Raw genomic sequence first — 21553 nt, forward strand, 5'->3', positions numbered from 1 at the left:
AGCACATCTTCCTTTTAGTTTTGTCACTGGTATGCGAGACATTTAGCCTTTCATTCTCACAGTTTATGCTTTCACACCCCAAGTGCACTTTTCTCTTTTTTTGATAAGTGTTTTATTTTCCATCCCTAACTGTGTAGCCTAGCAACAGGCAGTAGGCAACAGTTCAAGGCCTAAATATGTTTTTCTATGGAGGAGGAGCAAATGCCACGGTGAAGAACACTTAGTGATTTAAACATCTCAGGAACCAAACATCTTTTGCAATACCTACCTCTACAATTTGTTGATTTCATTTCACAGAAAGCCCCAGGACTCAATAAGTGCTCGATTCAGAGGCTTTTGTCCTGTGTTTAATACTTACACAAACTTGGAGTTTTTTTTTTCTTCTTTTTCTTCTTCTTCTTTTTCCCCAGAGAGTCCAATCACTTGTGCTCTGAGGACACCAGCTTCAACCAGACAGATAGATCAAATCCCCAGTGCTCTTACAAAACCCAATTCTGGGACCTCACCTCACAGCTTCTGCTCCGGATGACTATATCTAGTCCGAGCAGATTTCCTGCAGATAGGGATTTAGATCCCTCAGGTGAGGCGGAAGCTAATTTCTAGACAGGAAAGGTGTGAATTTTGGATAGACTGATGATGGATAATGGTGAACCCTTGGCTAAGGTAAACATCTTTCATTTTACTCAGGAAGTTGCTATGTGATCCTTTCTTAGTTATATTTTCTTTTGATTTCAGTCCGGGGGCTCGTTCTTCGTACGTTGCTTATTACATCCGAGATCAAATGACACATCCAAGATAATATCATCGTGCTAATCATGATCTGGCTAACTCGGTTCTTCGAACACACTTGCCGGATAGGATTAGTATCGCTGGATTGAGTTATCTGAGATAATTGCGCGTTCATGCGCTGGGTTAAAAGGGGACATGTATCGATAGTAGAAACATTGATCAGCAACGCTGCTATTGGCTGTTCAGCATGGCCAAAGAGCGCGCTCAGTTTTTCTCCGCAGCAGAGCAAGAACTAATAGTCGAAGTTTATTCGGAATTTTAATGTTTTAATGCAAAACGCCAGGGAACACCTCAAAGTCTGCAAAAGCCAGGAGAGAGGGCTGGCAAAAAGTAGCAGACAATTTAAATCCGTTAGAAGTGGCCATGTTAGATGTTTTTTATCACTTATTAGCCTATATTTTTGTATTTGAATAATTGCATAATTACTTTGTTCATTGTAATGTCAGAGTCACCACACTAGAACATGGGAACAAACAAAAGTGAAGTACAAAAATATTCTACATAATGGTAATTTTTTTGTTATATTATAGTCTCTTTTATAAAAGACACTGTTAAATAAATGGTTGGCTGTTTATAAAAGCAACCAAGAAAAAGGCTGAGCAAAAAAAGAAGAAAAGATCTTAGTAGCCTACACTGTAAAATATTTTTTGCTGCATTAAATTAAGGCCATATAGTCATTTCAACTGTTAAATCTTGAGTAATGATGAATTGCTTTGACTTGTGAAAGTGAAAACTAATAAACTTATATTAATGTAAAAATATTTTTCCAGAGTGTAGTTCATATAATGACATTGTGTTTTCCTCTTTTGTGCACTTTTACATAATACACCAACACTTGTATCTGTTCCCAAGAAAGTGGTGGCTGAAATATGTGCAGTAAGTGGACATTTTTTTTATAACTTTCCAAAGGAAAGAAAGTATAAGACTTTGTAATGTCCATTTGTTTCCATTTCACTGGACAGTGAATAAACCCTCTCAGATAACTGTCATATGGAGGAATAGCCTACCTGCAAGTGCATAAATAACTTTACTTAATTTACACTTGTATGCTTTATGGCTGCAATATAAGTTGCAGGATTCCACATCTACAGAAAGGCCTACAGAAGAGTCAGCACAGACAGAGGAGACATAGGCCTACAGGTGGGCAGTGGATAGACAACTTTTCCTTTTTATTTGTTGCATGAGGCATGTGTCTAATATCTCTTGTTGCAGGCACTTGAACACTGGCTTTTCTTTACAAAGAACAATTGAAATAAAACTCAAGGAACTAAGTATATTGGTCTTTTATTAAACTTTTCATTATATTATAATGAAAAGTTTTTTTTTTTTTTTTTTTTTGGGCAATGTTGTGTAATATGGCACATGCAGCAATGTCACAGGCCCTGTCAGGTGTGCAAACCTCAGACTTATCAGACACTGAAATCTTCCCTTTAGTTAGCCAAAGTTCATTTCATTGTGTGCCCTTGTCCTGGCTAGAGCTGCACTGTAACTGGTTTGGGTCAGGGAATGGGGTCATAAAACACCTGTCTGCAGGCAGGAACATGTCATAATCACCTATGAAGAAATGCAGTTCTGTTAGGATCAGCATAAGTGTATGTAATACAGTGAGCTTGATATTTAATTGTGGAACTTTTCTTACCACTTTCAAATAATGTGCATAAATGTGAATCTCTGAAAATTCTTAAGTCATGCACAGATCCTGGCCATTTTGCTTTCACATTTGTGATATGGAAGATTTTAGTCAACTGACTTTTTTTATTTGATATAATATTATTAATCTGGAATATTAAGACTCCCAATAGTAACTGGGCTGCACATTTACATTGTGAACCCCCTTTCTGTTCTCATAATCCCCTTCATTGAGGCCTTGATGGCAGTCTATGGAAGCCTATAGTCTATGGTACCAATGACGTTAGTGAAGCCTGAGTGACATACTGTAATCGGCATGGTCATGATTGCATGATCTTCATAAAAAATGATAGCCAAAAAAAAAAAAAAACTGCTTTAAAAAAACTGCTTTACAACATTGGGTCTTAAATACCTAAAACTGTTTTTTAAACCTAAAAGCGCCAGGTAAACTCCGAATGACACGACAGACAGCACTTTCCATCAAGTTCTCTGCATCTCCAATAGTGTAAAGGAAAGAGCCACTCGCAAATAATCTTAGGGCAATGCAAACAGTTTGTGCTGTAGTTAAAGCCCGACTCCGACAAGTCGAAAATAATGTGCGTTTCCAACAAATTAATAATGTAAACGACAATCTCACGAGTCACGAGAAAAAAATTTCAATCTCAGAAAGTGCACTATCGCGCTGCGCTGGACTTCCCGTATCAGCTCCGCTTATGAAGCCGGGATCTAATCCTGTTTACATGAAATAAGCCTGCTCTCGAGCAGGTTCAAGTTTGCGCACCTGTTGCTATGACAGCAAGTCCAGGATGAGCGTCGAAGAACCAAACAATCCAAGATCATGCCAAATCGTCAACAATCAAATCCAGCTAACTGAGTTAGCGACGTACGAAGAACGGGCCCCAGATTGTGAGTTGATACTGACACATGGATCTGATTAGCAGCATTTTCTATGCCAATTCAGTTTATTCACAGTTTATTTTTCTTCTCAATGTTGTTTAGCTGGCATGCAGGTAGCTGTTTGTGGTAGCAGATGTTTCGGTGTCATGCATTTCATTTAGTGTTTCAGGCAATTAAAAAGCAGAAGATTGTTCTGGATCTCCAAAGTATATCTAAATAATGCATTATATATACAGTCTTTACACAGCAGACTGTTTTAATCCATTCGTAACGATTTAAAAGCCTCTAGGGTTTGTTTCCACTCAGAAAGCTAACATGTGTCACGGGATTTGCGAGTTCTCTTGGGAGAAATTAAGATATCATCCATATGTATTATTGTTAAACGGATTTGCAAAGCATATTTAAGGCTTATTCATAAACATAGTGGTTCATTTACAGTCTAGTAAATGAAGTGTAATTATTTAAATTTAAGACAATGATAAATTATATTTCCTTTTAATCTTTAACCCTATTTTAGTATTATTTGTATACTTTTAAAGTATTTTGAATTAGTTTTCATTTTAATTTTAGTTAAAGCTTTAACTATTTTTATGTGATTTTTTTTTAATGTATTTTATTATATCTATAGTGCTAGTAGTTTTAGTACTTATTTCAAATTATTTAAATTACTGAAAACTATGTTTAATAGTTTCAGTTAACTATAACAACAATGGTTAATACATGTTTCAGAAATGCTTCATGATTTAAAACCGAATTGAACATATTTGTTTTTTTCGCACAACCTAAGTACAAATGGCCCGACAAAAATATATCCCCCCCCCCCCAAAAAAACAAACAAAAAAACGGATGAGCAAGTAGTAACTTTAGGAGGAACGGAGAAGGTGACAATCCTAAAAAGGCAAAAATTTGTTTTTATTTCTTAAAAGCAACAAAATCCGGAGAAACAACTCAAGCAAAGCCAGCCTATGCGGAGATGGTGGAGATGCCAATTGAATTTACTGTATAATTTTTTTGATGAATAAATAAAAAGCAGTTCAGTACACTTTAAATCAAATCGCGATATAGACTAGTGTGTGAATATTAAACCGCAAAAAGACTATTTAAAAAAGAATCCTGCATGTTCTGTGTGAATGAATGGTGCAGACGACACGCATTTTCATTTACCAGACACACACACACACATGATCGAGCTGTTATTTGCCTATAGGACACGAATGCATGAACTTCATCTCCAGACTCTAGATCCGCTCTGAAAGTCACTTCGCGAGCATTTAACCGCTTCATTTGAGAAAACCTATCGTCAGACACAGAAACTCAAAGGTCTTTCATGGCAACCCGTCAAAATACAAGTTTGGTTTAACTTGACAGAAATATACTACTGTTGTACAGTAGAATTTAGATGCGTATCAATATAATAATAATACTAACACTAATACAAATAAATTATCATCAAAAGGAATATTATCATTATTTTTTAAAGGAATAATCACAATTTTTCTTTCATGTTTTAATTTTAACAGTCAAGCTCATTGTGCAGCTTGTTGTTTGACAAAAAGTAAGTTTACTTTCACATGATTAAAAGACATTAAATTGATGTTTTATGACTTCATTTGATTACCAGAAAAAACAAAACACAGAATTTGTGTGAATTTTTTTAAATTTATATTTCATAGAAATTATTATAAGTTTAATCATTGTAATTATTTAAATTAATTAGACATGCTTTTTGATTTCTAAAAATGTTATGGTGTAAAATAGGTCTGGGCTGGCAGAGAGCCTAACTACTCCACTTCTGAAGGCTATGACAACACCACATATCCGTAACACGCCCGCTCCGCGACACTAGTAGTTTCGGGGGGTCTACCACCCCCCTGAAAAAAAAAATCATTGGGGAAACACTGGAATGCAATGATTGGACGAACATTTTATGGTCCTACACCTTCCACAGTATCACAGTATCATAGGACATTGTATCATTGCAATGTCAACAGCCTGACAACGTATGTATTTATTTCATACCTCCGCACACCATGCTCACGCAGACATCACACGTCATCAGCGGGCACAGCAACCGAAACAGCAGCCACCTTTTACAGTTCATCCTGAACCAAAACAACAAGCTTATGCTGCTATCACATCATAACTACTGTAATTTGGAAGAGATGGAAACCTGTGACGTTATACTCAGAGCGGTTCGTGACTCGAATTTATGCATTTCAATGGCAACACTATCAATGCCAAAATAAATGTTACAGGTCAGTGCACTTTAAGTTGTTTTTGTTCATTATTATTGTAATGTCATCTACTTTGAGACATGAGGTAGTTTAACGCCGTCTCTCGACGCTATGCAAACTCTGCTGTGTGCGTTAATGTGTTTTGAAGAAGTCGTGGCTTTGGAGACGCTCTAAAGAGGAGGTGGGATCTTATGCTTTCAAAGCTAACTTGCTATAATTGCTAGCCGCTTCGAAAATTGCCTACCCTACCTTTAACATTCTAGTCACTACAATTAACTAATTCCTTTAGAATTATGTAATAACAGTTGAGTCATTACTAGTGTGTTACCATTGTCTTCACTTTAGAATTTATTTTTGATTATGCATTATTCACATTAATTATGAACCTAGTAGTTCTTAGTAGTCCCCTGGGAGGTATGATAAAATAGTAGTTATTTTTTTTAGCTTATATTGAACCTCATTCACTATTATTCATTAATTTGTTAATAAGAGTTTCTTGTTAGTTAATAGCAGTTACTAGAATGTTACTCATTTGTTCCTGTAGTTATTCATTAATGACGGAACGGTATTCTAAAGTGTGACCAAGAAATCTAATCCCATCCGGATGTGAATGTGTGTATTTTTTCACAATGTTTTTCATTACTCATTTTGACCTTCGTTGAATACTGTAACTAAAGCTAAATTTCTCCCTGTGCTGTCTGATGCACCTTCATTATGAATTTATACCTTCTTGCCAACGTTCTGGGTAAAATAATAACAGTTGGTGGTTCAAGCACTGCTGGCATCCCACCCGATTGAAAAAGAGAATGAAATCATGAAGAGTGTCCAGTCACAGAAAGAGCTCAGCATCATGTCAGGGCCGTATGCAGGATTTTATAATCAACATAGTCCCAAATTTGAGCTAGTTAGGAGGGTTCGGGCACATGCTTTCCTAATAATTTTTTAATAGCTTTAAAAGCACCTCAGTGGGCAGTAGATTATTTGTCAATTCCTGCTCTCTCCTCTCCATCACTCTTTCTTTTTCTCTCAGTTTCAGTTTTCTTATCTTGCCCTGTCTCTTCCCCTCATAAAGATGAGCTTTGACTAATAGTCTTTTAATTTTCGTCTGTGTCAGTGAAGAAAGTAAACATAGGGTCAACTGATATTTTTATGGATCATTTTCATATTTCTTGTTAATTTACTGAAGGCTACCAGGACAGTTAGGTAACTAAGTTTATTAAATTCATTCACAATATGTACACATTCATTATTAATCTAATGCCTAATATAATGAAAACGGCTTCATTAATGTTTTTTGTCCCCTCACGTTGACAGTTATTAATTATTCCATTAAACGAATCACCCAAATTTTAGGCCTAATTATTACATTACATGAATCATGTAAATTATAGGCCTATTTTTAATTACTCCGATTGTAATAACTCCGATTGTATTCGTCTGAAAGAAGAATGTCATATACACCTAGGATGACTTGAGGGTGAGTAAATCAAGGGCTCAAACCAAGCAAATCAAGCAAAAAGATGTCATGGACATTGAACCATGGTGCTCATGTGGGAGATGCAGGTTTGAGTCTGACCTGCAACATTCTGAAATAAAATGCCAAAATAAACAAAAAGCAAAGAGACCATTTGCAAGTTATCCATCAACACAAGAGGGTTGGCTAGTAGCATAGCTACTGCTGGTTTCATAGCCTTCTTTGTCCTTAAAGTCATACGATATCAGACATGGCCGACTACCTTCTGTCACTGCGGCTAAACCGAAGCGCTTTTAGATCATAGCACAGTTTGGCGTTTTCTCAGGTGATTAATTTTCAGTAAAACTTGTTCCGCCGTTACAAACAGGTTGCAACCATTTGAGCTCCCATTTAGCAGTGCGGTTTTAATTACGCCTGTCTGCCGAGGGGGAGCAGCAAGCCGACCGTCTGCGAGCCACTCAGACATGGAGCACATATGCTGCACGAGGGCAAAATGAGTGCCGGGTGCAAATGGAGGGAAGATGAGTAATTCATGGCACGGAGTCAAGTCAGTGCGGCCGGATTGTAATTTAGTCCCGTTTGGCAGTGTTCACCTGAGTGCCAGCACAGCTTACAGCCCCCATCATCTCCCATGAGATGTCATCATGACTCAAGAGCGCACCGATCCCTCTTCGCATTCCCCTCGTATACTTCTTATTTGTTTATGTGTTCATTTAGGTCTTTGCTCTCCGTCAAGAGTAATTCTGCCGTCTGTGCGGTTTAGGCATTAGGAGTGCAGTAGTTGAGATGGCAAACATAGTTTGATGGAGTTGCCTTTTACAAAGAATTGACTTCTAAATTGTCAAGAAAAAAGAGGAGATGGATCTAGGGAGATTTTGGTTGGTGTTTACCTCGCCAATTTCTGTGTGAATTATATTGTCGCGTTAGCGGCGTATTGTTTGTCGTAGGTCACCTTGGTGAGTAAGCATCTGCTCAGAACGATAAAGTCATGTAAATGTTGTGGTTTGGATGGATGCTGGTGTCCTCTGCAGGCTCTTAAAGTCAAAATGAAACCCCCTTCACAGTTTTACTTCTGTGATGTGACGTATTTTAGAGTGCAGAAGGATATTCAGTTTGGAAAAATCTAGGTTGGGATGCCCACTCAAACTGACATTTGAGAGAATGACATTTCTGAAAAGCTAAATAAATAAATATACAGTATTTGCTATTTACACACAAGATTCATTTGTTAATGCAGGATCAAAAAGGAGTTTTGTTTTTTAATTATATATTCATTATATATATCTATTTAAATGTCAGACTTAAGTGAAAATGCCTTTTGCAAAGTGAGTGAAGTTTTATGATAAATAATATTTATTATTTTGTATGTGGGTATGGGTAGTATGACTTTTTCACATGGAACAAAAACAGTGTAATTCTGAAAATGCCAAATCTGTTTTTGTTTTTCCATATAATGAAAATGTATCACTGACTGTCAAGTTCATTGGCAATTTTGCTTGGTTTTTTACACACACACACACACAAGTCAAGTCACCTTCATTTATTTAGCGCTTTTAACAATATGAATTGTTTCAAAACAGCTTTACAGTGATTATAGGAAATTACAGTAACAGAGATTGTTTTGTCTTTACAGCAGCTCTAGAATAAAGTTATTGTCCAGCTAAAGTTAGTTTTGATTGATTGATTCACTTCCGTTGCGAAGATCATTATTAACTTAGGGGCCGCTAACACGACACCGTTCTAACAGAAAACCCTCAACGCATCACGTGTTCAGTCCATAGGTATGCGCAGACGTGTAGTCCTTCTTTAGAAATCAACCCTCAACAACACACACACACACAAATATCTACTTGTCTATTGATTAGCGTTATTCAATTAACTGTGATCACTGGCTGTCAATTTAGCAATTTTGCTTGGTTCATTGCACATAAGGATATACTAAGATATCCTAATATATGACACTCTGATTTTCAGAATAATACCAGGAATATACTGTAAATTGGATACATTTAGATTTTGTGTGGATTTAACTAGAAATACTTTCTTTGGTCAACCAGCTTCAGAAAAAGAAAAAAAAACAGCCTGTGCAACATGAAAAGACATGCTAATTGAATCTGCATGTTTTCATCAATATTTTATTTGACATTTACTCTACAGTTTTAGATAGCACATTGCTGTGAACCATCCGTGTGAGCGAAGAGGGATTTCATCAGTTATTGGTGAAGTTTTTTCTTGTTGTTGAAGAGGTTCCCGCAGAAGTGTCTATAGCCTCCAGAGGGAACGCAACTGTAGAGGAATCAATGGAGGATGAATGTACTCATCGCTCTCCTGTGACAATGTCAGTGTCAATGTTTAGTTCCCTTTCTATCACTCTGCTGTCAGAATTCTGCCATAATAAAACACTACTCACGTGGCACATCAATGAGAAATGACACTTTATTTTACGGCACAGACCACCGCAGTCTGCAGCTGGGATGAATCAACTGTTATCTGAAATCATAGCAAAACTGACAGAATTGTCTCAAACAGTAGCCGATGCAAAGCATTTTCCTCCATTGTGAATGTTAGAAGAGGAGCGCTGAACTCTTCGCTGTGTGCCATTGTTTTGCTTTGTTTGAGAGGTAATTGTGTGTTAATGAGATGAACCCATGAGAGAGATTTCAAAAGCAAATTGAGTTGAGCAGGTGTTTGCTGTCTTTGCATGTGCTTCAGTGTTTTAGATAATTAGAATTGCATTGTATTCCAAAATATTCCCCCATTCAGTTTTGTCTTTTTAATTTAGCTCAATTGCAAACTGTAAACTAATCTTTTCAGCATAATGACAACCAAATAACATGCACTTGTGTTCATGAGCACTACTGTGGATCAGTTTTGTTTCCCTGCAATAATAACATTAATAACAGTGTTGTAGAAGCAACTTGGAAATTACAGCTTGTCAAACTACAAGCTATTTATAATTTAAAGTGGTTCAACCAAAGTCAAGCTACTCTTTTGAAACAGTAGTAACTACACTACAAGTTAGCAAAAAGTAGCTCTATAATATATAGAAATTTTTTTTTTTTACATTATGTAATATATTTAATATAGTTTTTATAGTTACATATAATATATTTTTATAGTTATAGAATTTACATGAAAACTACTTTCTAGCAAAAAATTCAAGTGAATACATGAATGCTTATAATTATGGTGACTATTTCCGACTTAAACAGATTAAATCATGATAAATACAGAAACTAATTTATATAGCTGAGTGCAAAAAAATATTGAATTAAGTTAATTGATTCATTAAAATGAATCAGACTGTTTAGTACTACATATGACAGAGTTTAGGATGAATTGATTCATTAGGATGATTATTTGGGAGCAGACGTCACAGTTATGTCACTGCAGCTGAGCTCGCAATGTGGTGGCAGGAAAACAGCGGTAACAAGTGGAGGAAAGCGGTCGAAAAACAACGGAATAAGAGAAAAGTCGTCTTGTTGTGCCTTTGAATTTCAGAATGCAAAAAAATATGTTTTTTTTTTGTTTTTTTGTTTTTTGAATTCTGTGGTCAAAGACACAATTTTAAGCTAAACGCAGATGTTTATGGTTGCAAGCCATTAAATGGACAGACCGTACTGATGGAACCTGTGATTATTACCCTACAAATTAAGGCACGAATTTGATAGATCTACATAATATTCACATATGAAGTTTATATGAGGCATAATGTATTAGCCCTACAGGAACAGCATGAAATAATATTTAAACCTATAACATTTTCCATTGATCAAATTTAAACCTATAACATTATTATTTTACAATTCTTCATACCATGTTTAAATTCTAAGGAAAAAAAGCAGAATATTGAGTTTATATCTCGTAATGCTGATATATTCTCAGAAGTGTGAGATATAAACTCAGAATTGCGAGGAAAAAAAGTCTGAATTGTGAGATATGAACTCGAAATTACCTTTTTCCTCTTTCGACATTTTATTTCTTGGCTTCCATAGACTGCTACTGCAGAACTGTCATGTTGTGCCACCAGGGAGGCTCTGCAAAACACGTCATCGCTGTGTGCAAAAACCCAAATGGTCTATTAGAGAGTTTAGGATGAATCTATTCATTAGCATGAAACTTGACAACTGACAGCAAGAACTTCAACAACAAACTTAATATTACATAAGAGAGAGGATAGTCAGAATGTGATTTTTGGTCAGGATGAACTAGAGTAATTTCTAATTTTTTTGTAGTTTTTGAACTGGACAGACTGGTAAATTAGCTATACTCAGCCTAAACTAGCAAAGACCAAGCCAGTGTAGGATCTGAGGGGATTTGGCGCTTCTTAAAAAAAAAAAAAAAATGAAGTTAACTTCATTCAACTTGCTACTTTTAGTTAGTTCCTCTTCAACACTGATCAGCGATCTAACAGCACTGCAGCTCTTACATTATCTATGAAGATCCTCTAGTTATACTGAGCGCAGAAACTCTCCTTCACTGAGATGATCCCTGTGGCTTCAACTTTGTTTCTAGCACTTATTACAATGAGTTTAAAAAAGTAAAACGTGTCGACATTTTACATTGAGTCTCTGAACTTTCCCATCCTCGTCTTGCCCTCATTCAGCAGTCAGGCAGCGAATGTGGGTTATAACACACTCATCTGAGGTGGGGTAATCCGAGGCTGTGTGTTAGTCATGATGTAGGCCATAACCAGATGTGGAATACACCTCCCACATGCCCTCCTTAACAGCCCTATCATGAATTATGCACATTATATGCGGTACAAAAACTTGTGGGGGTTTTGTTTTTCGGGTACGAGCAAAGGCAATCATGCCACTCTCCTTTTGAAGCTGTTTTCACATATTGGGATGCCAGTAACACTGAATTCATTACTTGGGATTTATTTCACAATTTGTGCATGTATTTGTCAAATCTAATTAGATAAGTGTGTGTGACTGTTTCTGCATTGTATTTTGTGTAGATATTCACACGTACATTTCCTTGCTTGACACTTGCTTGCCATAGCAACAAGACATTCTGTTTACTGCACAGCTTTCTTTTTTGCAACAAAAAACTGTACAAAAAAAATTGTACAAGCATAATATGATGAATTTGATGATTGCTATGTTTGCAGTTTGATATTTGTAGATGATGAACTGGATTTTTCACACTCTGCTGTCTTGCATGTCGCAGCTTAGGTGTCAGTACACCATGAAAGGCATGTTTAAGCATTTTCAGGCTGTTACAGTTAGGACATGAACTATAGTCTCTGGGTTTGTCAGTGTTTGTGAGGCCCATGTCATCAAATTCTGGAAGGATATCAGGGGCCAGTTGCATAAACACAACCACTAAGACTGAAGACTGTTTCTATAAGTGGTCTATAACTGGTCTAATGATTAAAGGTATAGCGGAGGATGTTTTACTTCCTGGTGGGTAACCTATACTATTGGTCCTCCTAATTGTCTATCATTCTGGTGAATCAATCAAACTTTTCAAAAAGTGGAGAGGGCGGGTCTTATCTAAAATTTGGAAAGATCCTCCGCTATACCTTTAATTGCGTAATACTTTTCACCTGTCAACAGTGCTAAAGAGAATATTTTCACCCAGTAATAATGCATCAGCATAATGCAAAATTAAAGTCAGAAACAGAAGGATACAATGAAGGTGCGAAGTTCTCCATTACTTGTTGAAACGCTATATAACTTCAACACTTCTTTAGTCCTATTGCCAAAGATAGCTCAGTAGGCGGCGAGGTGCCAAAATAAGTCTTGCTGATTTTATCAAAGATGCCACTTCTTTTCATTTGGAGTAAAAGACACCTCTACAGTCTCCCCGGTTCAAAGCCTATGTTTTTTTTCCTGTCTGACGTAAAGGACCCAATGAGCGGTTTAGGGAAGGGAACGCACGGAAGCGTCTTTCTCTCCGATCGAGAGTTTTCCGCTTTGATTGCGGTGCAAAGGAAATGATTTATTATTTGAAGTTGACTAATGTTTCCTTGTGATTACAAACCAAGTCAGTTGTGTGCAGCAAGTCACCCAGAAAAGCTGAATGGCTTCGAGTTTGATATGAAAAGGCCTCTCATCGACACACTGTAGATGTCTGCTCTGGACTTTTGGCATATTTATCATTCCATCTACACAATTCAGGGGAAAAATGTCACCAGTCATATGCTTTGTGGCATGTAGCAGGCTGATTTTAGAGCATATTTTGGCAGCGCTTTGCATTCGCTATGTGAATGTGATTTTGCTCACAGAGTCGCAGATAGTAGAAAATGTCTTTGTCACCCTTGTGGCCTGCTAGCTCAATTTAGAGAGTCTATCAGGAAAACATGCTTCAAAGGCTCCACATGCTCAGGGTCCAATCTTTGTTTGGAAAGGTCTCTCTTTGTACCCCGGGACTGTGGCCCTTTCTCGGCCGAATCCGAATGAGTTCCCGTTCAACCTCTCCTTAATGTTTTTTTGGCTTTTTAAATCTTCTTGCTTGTGGAAAATCTGTCTTTCAATGCCTCAGTCAAATGCTGTGTGATTTACGTTTCTTAGCCACATTGTTTCGCCTAGGTGTCCTTGGGTGAGCTGTGATTTGTTTAAAAAGAAATTTCCGTTTTCATTTCATCAATGTGCCTTTCTCTCAAAACCCTGAGTTGAAACTCCAGGGAATGACTTGTGTGGAAACTTGAATCTAGATTTAAAAATCCAATAAAAGCGGACCAGCGAACAGATTTGCGAGCTCTGTTCCTGAAGATTTCCCTGATTACTTTTTAAAGTACCTTTTAGCAGGAAATGCCAGAAATAGACAGAAGGGCTATAAGACTACCACTCTATCGGCCGGTCATGCGTAAGCCTCATATTCTCATGTCTTCCCTCACGAGAACTTGGTATGGATGTATAATAATGACTAATGTCTTTGAAACAAAAAAGCATGTTAAATTGCACTAACTGAAAAAAAATGCATTGCATTAATAGTTATTGCACTTCAATGCATTGTATTTTCAGGGCTTGCCTGTATAAGGTATGCTTCATCAATAAGGTGCATACTGACTGAGTTTTGTCTTTTTATATCACCGTTACTCCAGTAAGCCAGCGTTTTCACGTTAAGCATTTTAGAATCACACAACTGGGGGGAATCCTGGAGTGTATGATGTATCAGGGCAACCTCACTGCTGCAGCACAGCGCCACACAAGCCATGATATAAAGTTCAGGAAACAAAGTAATGTTGGTGTAATATTTGTTCTGCACATCAGCGTCGGGGGGAATAACATTATATCTCCTTTGCGGTGGAGAATGTTGCTTACATGTACACAGGGGTTAAGAGTAATTGCGAGGACTTTGAATTAAAGGGATAGTTCACCCAAAAATGAAAATTCTGTCATCATTTACTCACCCTCAAGTTGTTTCAAACCTGTATGCATTTCTTTTTTCTGCTGAACACAAAAGAAGAAATTTTGAAAAATGTCTGTAACCAAACAGTTGATGGACCCCATTGACTTCCATAGTATTTTTTTTTTTCCTACTATGGAAGTCAATGGGGTCCATCAACTGTTTGGTTACAGACATTTTTCAAAATATCTTCTTTTGTGTTCAGCAGAAAAAAGAAATGCATACAGGTTTGAAACAACTTGAGGGTGAGTAAATGATGACAGAATTTTCATTTTTGGGTTAACTATCCCTTTAAATGTAAACGCAGCTTTTCTGCATATTTATTACACGGCTCTGTGGAATACTTGATTCTGATTGGTCAATAGCGCCTTCCAGCAGTAAATTATTCCCAGATAACAGATAACGCAGTCTCATCCGGGTCACTGAAGTCAGCAGTGCCATACGCCTGCTAGGAACTTTTTTTCTTCATGGAAGATTAGCGTTTTGGTGAGCTAATAAAATATTAAAACTCAAGTCGAATCAATATTTTGTGTACAGTTATTTAATTATGCCATTCAGTATCGTGGACTCGCTCTCTCTTGTTTCATACAAACGCAGCTGCTGCCATTTTGTGACTATTGTTTTGTACACAGAGGTACGATTTTCAAGCAGTTTAATCTGAAATCAATATCTTATCCCCATAATTATTTATGTGGCGAAATGCTGTGTAATAAGCGATATGAATGACTGTATACCGTATCTCATATATGTCCATTTAGTTTGAACTTGCCGCTGAAACTGCTCTCTCCATGGAACCTTTGCGTTTAAACACCTAATAAAATATTTCAACTCAGATCAATATTTCGTGTCTAATTATTTACTTATGTGGCAAGTAGCCGTGTAATAAACAGGATAATGTACATCCAGCCGGTGGTTCTCTCAAAATATTCGCCTCTAAGAGAGAGAAAAAAATGGTTCTCTCTATACTGACCCTGATAATCATAACATATACTTACTGCTTGCTACATTTCTGTAAATCAGTTTTTGTGAATGGATGAATGAATCTACCTTTTGTTTTGGTCTTCGTCATCACCCGCTTGCACCACCTGCTGGTTATGTGACTAACGGCAGATGGGGATAATGCATCGGTACTCTACTGCTATTCTTACAGTTCCCGGATGTGCAGTGTTGAATATTCTGCTGAATTCGAACCACTGAATTTTTAAGTGAATTTTTAAAGCGAAATAAAATGGACTGAAAATCGCCTGTCGCATATTATAGGTAGTATTTTTAAACAGACTGAAGTCCGGAAGTAGCCTGGGAAAACCCAGACAAACTTCCGGCAAATTTAGATTTGCTCTGCAAGTAGTCTGGCAAAGGGCCCATTCAAGCTGATTTCTAATCCGTCCAAATCGCGGCACCAATCAGAAACGTTGAGGCGGGCTTTACACGATGACGATCGCTCTGATTGGTTTTAGGTCTATCCAATTGCGCCCAGAGGCATTTGAGCGATGTCCGTTGGTGAAGCGCACCAACTTTTAAATGCATTATTATATTCAAATTGCAAACACATGAGGACAGTCTCCATGAAAGACCCACTGGCAGATGAACGTGCTACTACATTTCTCTCCGAAACGGTAGAAAATTAAATTAGATTTAATAGAGGATTTTAACTGTGACAAGATGATTGACAGGGCAGTTTAAGTGACAGGATGCACGCGACAGATCCGTCCGATAAAGATGACGAAGTAGTATGTCCCAAAGCTTGCCTACTTTTTTGCTACACATTCAAAAGTAAATACCTTTCCTTCACAAAAAGAGTACATACTTTTATGGCGAATTGGGACGCAGCATATGGCTTTACACGATAACGATCGCTCTGATTGGTTTTAGGTCTATCCAATTGCGCCCAGAGGCGTTTGAGCGAAGTCCGTTGGTGAAGCCCCTTTGGAAATGAGTTATTAATGAAGCTTTGCCAGACCAAACTCAGTTACTACTGAGAATGGTCTGGTTTTAACCAGGCTAGTCCGGAGGTGAATTCAAATGAAAGTGTGTATGAAATGTTTCCTTTTAAATATTCACTGCTTAAATATACAACCCTGTTGAATTTCAGCGCCCAAAAGTGCAAGCCCTGAAAATACAATGCATTAAAATGCAAGTACTGTTAATGCAATGCATTTTTTTTCCAATAAGTTTAAATCAACATGCATTTTTGTTTCAAAGACATTAGTCCTTATTTTACTTCCATAGCTTGGCCGTTTCACTTTGGTCCGCAGCTGCTGCAATGACAGTTGCCTGCAGTTTAATTAGTCACTTCAGCACAGATGCAGAATGAGACTCATAAAACATGAGCTCTCTGGCCCTGCAGCAGTGCACAAGTCTTCCCCCTGCTTCACCCCGCTGTAAATCAGGCAAAAGTCCTCTTTATTTCCCAATAAATCCCACTCACATCCCACTGCCTGCTTAACATGAGCACGGTTTGTAGAGGCCGCCACGTGCCGTTTAACACAAGTACGTTTGGGCCCGTGGATTCCAAGTCCAGAATACACATTATGAAACGGCAGCTGATTGGTGGTCAGGAGGTCATGAAAAGATGGAATGCTGTTGTCGATGTCTGAAACGCAAATTCCCATTCCACGGGCACGAGACAGGCACGTTTGTTCCCTTGGTTCCAAAGTCCAGAATATACATTACAAACAGCAGCCGTTTGGTGGTCGGGAGTTGTCGATGTCTTAAATGCTAACATATATGATCTCAGTCACATCCCACTGCCTGCTTAACACGAGTGCAGTTTATAAAGCCTGCCGCGTGCCATTTAACACAGGCACATTTGGCCCCGTGGTTCCCTAGTCCAGAATATACATTATGAAACGGAAGCTGATTGGTGGTTGGGAGGTCATGAAAAGGTGGAATGATGTCATCGACGTCTTAAACTCTAACATATATGATCTCAATCGCATCCCACTGTCTGCTTAACACGAGAATAGTTTGTAAAGCCAGCTGCTTGCCGTTTAAGGCAGGCACGTTTGACTCCATAGTTCCCAAATCCAGAATAAACATTACGAAACGGTGGTCATGAAGAGGTGGAGCGCTGCTATCAACGTCTTTAGCGTCTAACATACTTGAGCTTTCCGTTACACGTGTGATTTATAGTCAACGAAAATTGTATTCAGCCCAAAATGTCCTCTCGAAGGCTAAGATATCCGTGCCCCTGGACAGCTAATTTATCTGCTGGTGTCAAGCAGGAGTGGGAGGAGGGGCGGAGAGCGGGAGGGGGCGGCACTGCGGAGAGAATGAATGTGACAGTGCTCCTCTCCGCTGTGTTCATTCCTAGTCTCATGCTAATTAGCCCTGGGAACAGGCTGCCAGAGCCAGGAGAGGTGCCTCTGGTGCAACATGATGCAATGCAGGGCTTCCCTGTCCTATATCAATGCAGAAACCTCTGTGGCTCATATCAAAGCGGCATCTTAGTAGGCTGTGTCTTCCTGCTGGGCTGGATCTGTTGGTTTGCTGCGGGCAGAAACGGGTTTATCAAAAGATCTTGTTTGCCCACCGTCATCGGCATAGACATGTAATGTGCTAGGTATAGGCTAATTAGATTTAGAGCACCATATATGTTCTTATTAAATTGAAAGAAATGCTGGTGGTAGGTTAGATGAGGCTTGATGGAAAACGGGGGATCGGTCACTAAAGCTTTAGCTGGTGTTGATTCTGAAAATGGAAAAGGGCACTCTTTATCGCTCTTATGCCTGATGAAAGGCTATTGATTACAAGACTGAATGAGTAATATTGAAGGAAATATATAGTCTGGGTTCTGTTGAGGCACTTTCAGTCCTTGCTTTCAGGTCTACATTCTTTCTTGTGGTTTGGTTGCTAGGCACTTCATCAGGAAACTCAATGTGTAATTAGAAAATGTGCAGGGTTTATTTTCTGTCTATTCTCTTACGAAGCTCTGTAAATGCATGTTTTTAATCATATGAACCATGGTACCAAATGCTACAGTGAAGGAAATTCGCTATATACCAAAACAGGACTGCACAAGTATTTAAATTCTGTTAAAAAATTTTTTAGATAAATAAAAAACAAAAAAACTAAAAGCTAAAATCAGTCACTATACATGGCCTTAAGTGAATTTGGACAAAGAAAAATGGAAATTCATTTTGAGATTTGCTAAGGATTAGTGTTATTAAATTATTATTAAAATAGGGGAAATGAGGGGTAAACAATTACAAATATTTATATTATAGAAAAAAATTGACCAATACCATAATGTAAGGAATAAAAAATCTCTGATGACGGCCGGTAACCATTGCGATATGGTACAGTATATGTATATATATAGATTAATTCTCTTTATTTTTTTTTATTTTTTTTATTTTTTTTTATTGTTGTTTTGAAGAAATGAATATCTTTATTCAGCAAGGATGCATCAAAAGTGATAGCAACAAATCCTGTATAAAAAAATCTGGTCATAATGTTTTCTACAAAGATATATTGAGCGGCATAACTGTTTTCAAAATTGATAATAACAAGAGATGTTTCTATTAGAATGATTTCTGAAGGATGACACTCAAGATTGGAGTAATGATGCTGAAATTTCAGATTTGCATCACAAGAACAGTTATTTTGTGATCACAATGTTACTGTGTTTACTGTATTTTTTTATCAAATAAATGCAGACTTGGTGAGCAAAAGAGATTCAAAAACATTAAAAGAATCAACTGATCCCAAAGCTTTGAACTTTAGTGTAAATGCTAGACTTGTCAATCAATTCTTTATTTTATTTTATTTTTTTATTAATCAATTAATTTGTCTAACTGACAGCCCTTAAAATGCAAACTGGCTGTTTTTCCATATTGTTTGGCCATAATAGGAACAACTTTTTGCATTCTCTCTTTTCCACATAATGTATATCTGCTATCTATAGTTTATGTCATTAAAACCAGCATATAGGCTGGCAACTTTATCTCCCAAGAGTCAGTGTTGCCTCTGACAGCTGAGGTTTCAGGATCACACAAAACAAAGTCTCTTTGAGTATGTGTTAATTCTGTTATGCAATTTACATATTTACAGGAAATGTAGACGTGAAAGCATCTGTCAGATATACAGAGAGGTGTCTAAAAATCAAATTTTAGGCTTGAATTAGGGTGACTGTTAATGAACTCTCATTAATGAATTTATTAAAAACAGAACAACATCACTTAACACCTATTCCAGGGAATCTTACACTGAATTCGCAACCGACAACAGCTCAGGGTGCCTTCATTTTTTGTGTTTGTGTTTCTCTCTGACATAGATTCAAGAGCAGATGGAGCGCCACAGAAAATCGATCACGCCGTCATTGGCGGCGTTGTCGCGGTGGTTGTGTTCGCCATGCTTTGTCTTCTGATTGTTCTCGGACGATATTTTGCGAGACACAAAGGTAAATCAAAGACGTGACTCTGGATTTAGCTTGATTTTGGCTTGTTTTGAAAATGACAAATATTCCTTTTTGTAAGGTACCTACTTTACCCACGAAGCCAAAGGAGCGGACGACGCCGCGGACGCCGACACCGCCATCATCAACGCAGAGGGTGGACACAACAATTCGGATGACAAGAAGGAATACTACATTTAACTCTGACTAGACCTGCTAGCTTCCTGTGCTGAACAGCAAACTGTGGACTGCTGGGTTGGGAGGAAGGGGTTGTGGGATTCAATCAGGCTGGATTCACACCTGTGCAGCTGAAGAGACGGTGAGGAGAAGGTGCTGCCATCCAGACGGACGGGGTGTGGGATGGCAGAGCACTAGGAGAGCTCAATTTTAGACCGCTTCACCATCCAACACCTCCTGCTGGGGCCGGTTTTGTTCAGTTTAAACATTTGCTAAGAATTTTGTGCCTTGTTCTGTTCTTACTGAAGTTCCCACTTTAATCAGGACACCCACAAGCTACTGTCTCTCGAACGGTCCAAACCCTTTTTTTTATTATTCGTTTCATTTTGGTTTTAATTGCCAGCACATCTTAAAGCTCTCTCTCATGCTGTTCTGTCTGCAGGTCTGAAAGAAAGCCACACACAAAGTTTCGATTCAAGATTCAGTCACAGAACGATCGTTTGGGTTGTTTTCATGGATTGGTTCCAAGTAATTTATTTGGCAAATTGCCTGTTGCTCTCCTTAGTCCCTCAGAGAACGAGTTAGAGATGATACAAACCATTTTTGTCGTGACCAACAACATTCAGCAGCACTATTGTGCTGTTGCATTATTTATTAGATACTGTATATGATTATAATCGCTTGTGTTAGTATTAGGGCTGTCAATTGAACACATTACTTCAATATGATAAAAAAAAAATGCAATCGAAGTTATTAATGCCCCCTGACCAATATTTAAATTTAGTTTTATCTAGTAATTTATTAAAAAATATATTATTATTAGGCATTATCTTTTATTATTTTAAGAAAAAAAGTTCTGCTTTACTTTTGATAAAAGTCATGTAATGCAATCAACATGCAGAAACATGGAATTTATCAATTCATGATTTGTGATATTTGTTAAAAGAACAAAATTAAAATAAAAAAAATAAAAAATTCTCTTTTACTTTTGTTGAGATTTGATTTTCAGAGTTCAACTACTGGACATGGACGCAATAAAATGTGGTACTCATGGTGTATCGTGCCAAAGATATTTTATATTTCAAAATATCACAGACAGAATATCAGAAGTCAGATTGACAACCTCAATTACACTGCAGGATGATAAGACTTATATTTAGAGATATGGAAATAAAACAAACAGTGTTGTCTCCTAAAGCATCATTTGAATTAATTTGATTCATTCATCAGCATGTGTTGTAGTTGGTTTGATTAAAACTTTTAAACGATTGACAGCCCTAATTGTTTCATAGATATATTGTATGTGATTATAATCGGCTTGTGTTGATATTCATTCCGGCTTGTATCGCATTATCCATAAACCAGCTCCACTCACAGACTAATTTATTGTAATTATGCCCAAGCATTAAAAATGAATGCCAAAGCAAAGAAGAGCAGAACGGCTCCTGACTCAGCTGTACAGGAAGGCCGTCACAAAGATGTCCCCTTCTACGAAACAAAACATATCTATCAGAGTGTAAAATAGCTTTCATTTTTAGCCTGTTCTCATTCAGTAGGCTCAGTATGAGGTCGAGGTCAGTGAGTTTCTCCAACTATTGT

The 21553-nt window shown here is 37.6% G+C and overlaps 1 protein-coding gene across 3 annotated transcripts in view; it reads left to right on the forward strand.

Annotated features, from left to right (window-relative positions):
* The window catches only part of cadm1b (cell adhesion molecule 1b), a 184426-nt gene extending 163510 nt beyond the window's left edge, over positions 1-20916 (forward strand). For 2 of the 3 annotated variants that reach the window (XM_082179603.1, XM_082179602.1), the window contains 2 exons: positions 19658-19783; positions 19860-20916. In XM_082179603.1, the coding sequence (XP_082035729.1) occupies positions 19658-19783; positions 19860-19978 (245 nt within the window). In that variant the 3' untranslated portion in view covers positions 19979-20916. The remainder of the gene's footprint in view (positions 1-19657; positions 19784-19859) is intronic. The other variant, XM_082179604.1, reaches the window with a different exon arrangement.
* Positions 20917-21553: the final 637 nt, after the last annotated feature.

Source organism: Leuciscus leuciscus (genome assembly GCF_965113295.1).
Source record: "Leuciscus leuciscus genome assembly, chromosome: 9".
Taxonomy (NCBI): domain Eukaryota; kingdom Metazoa; phylum Chordata; class Actinopteri; order Cypriniformes; family Leuciscidae; genus Leuciscus; species Leuciscus leuciscus.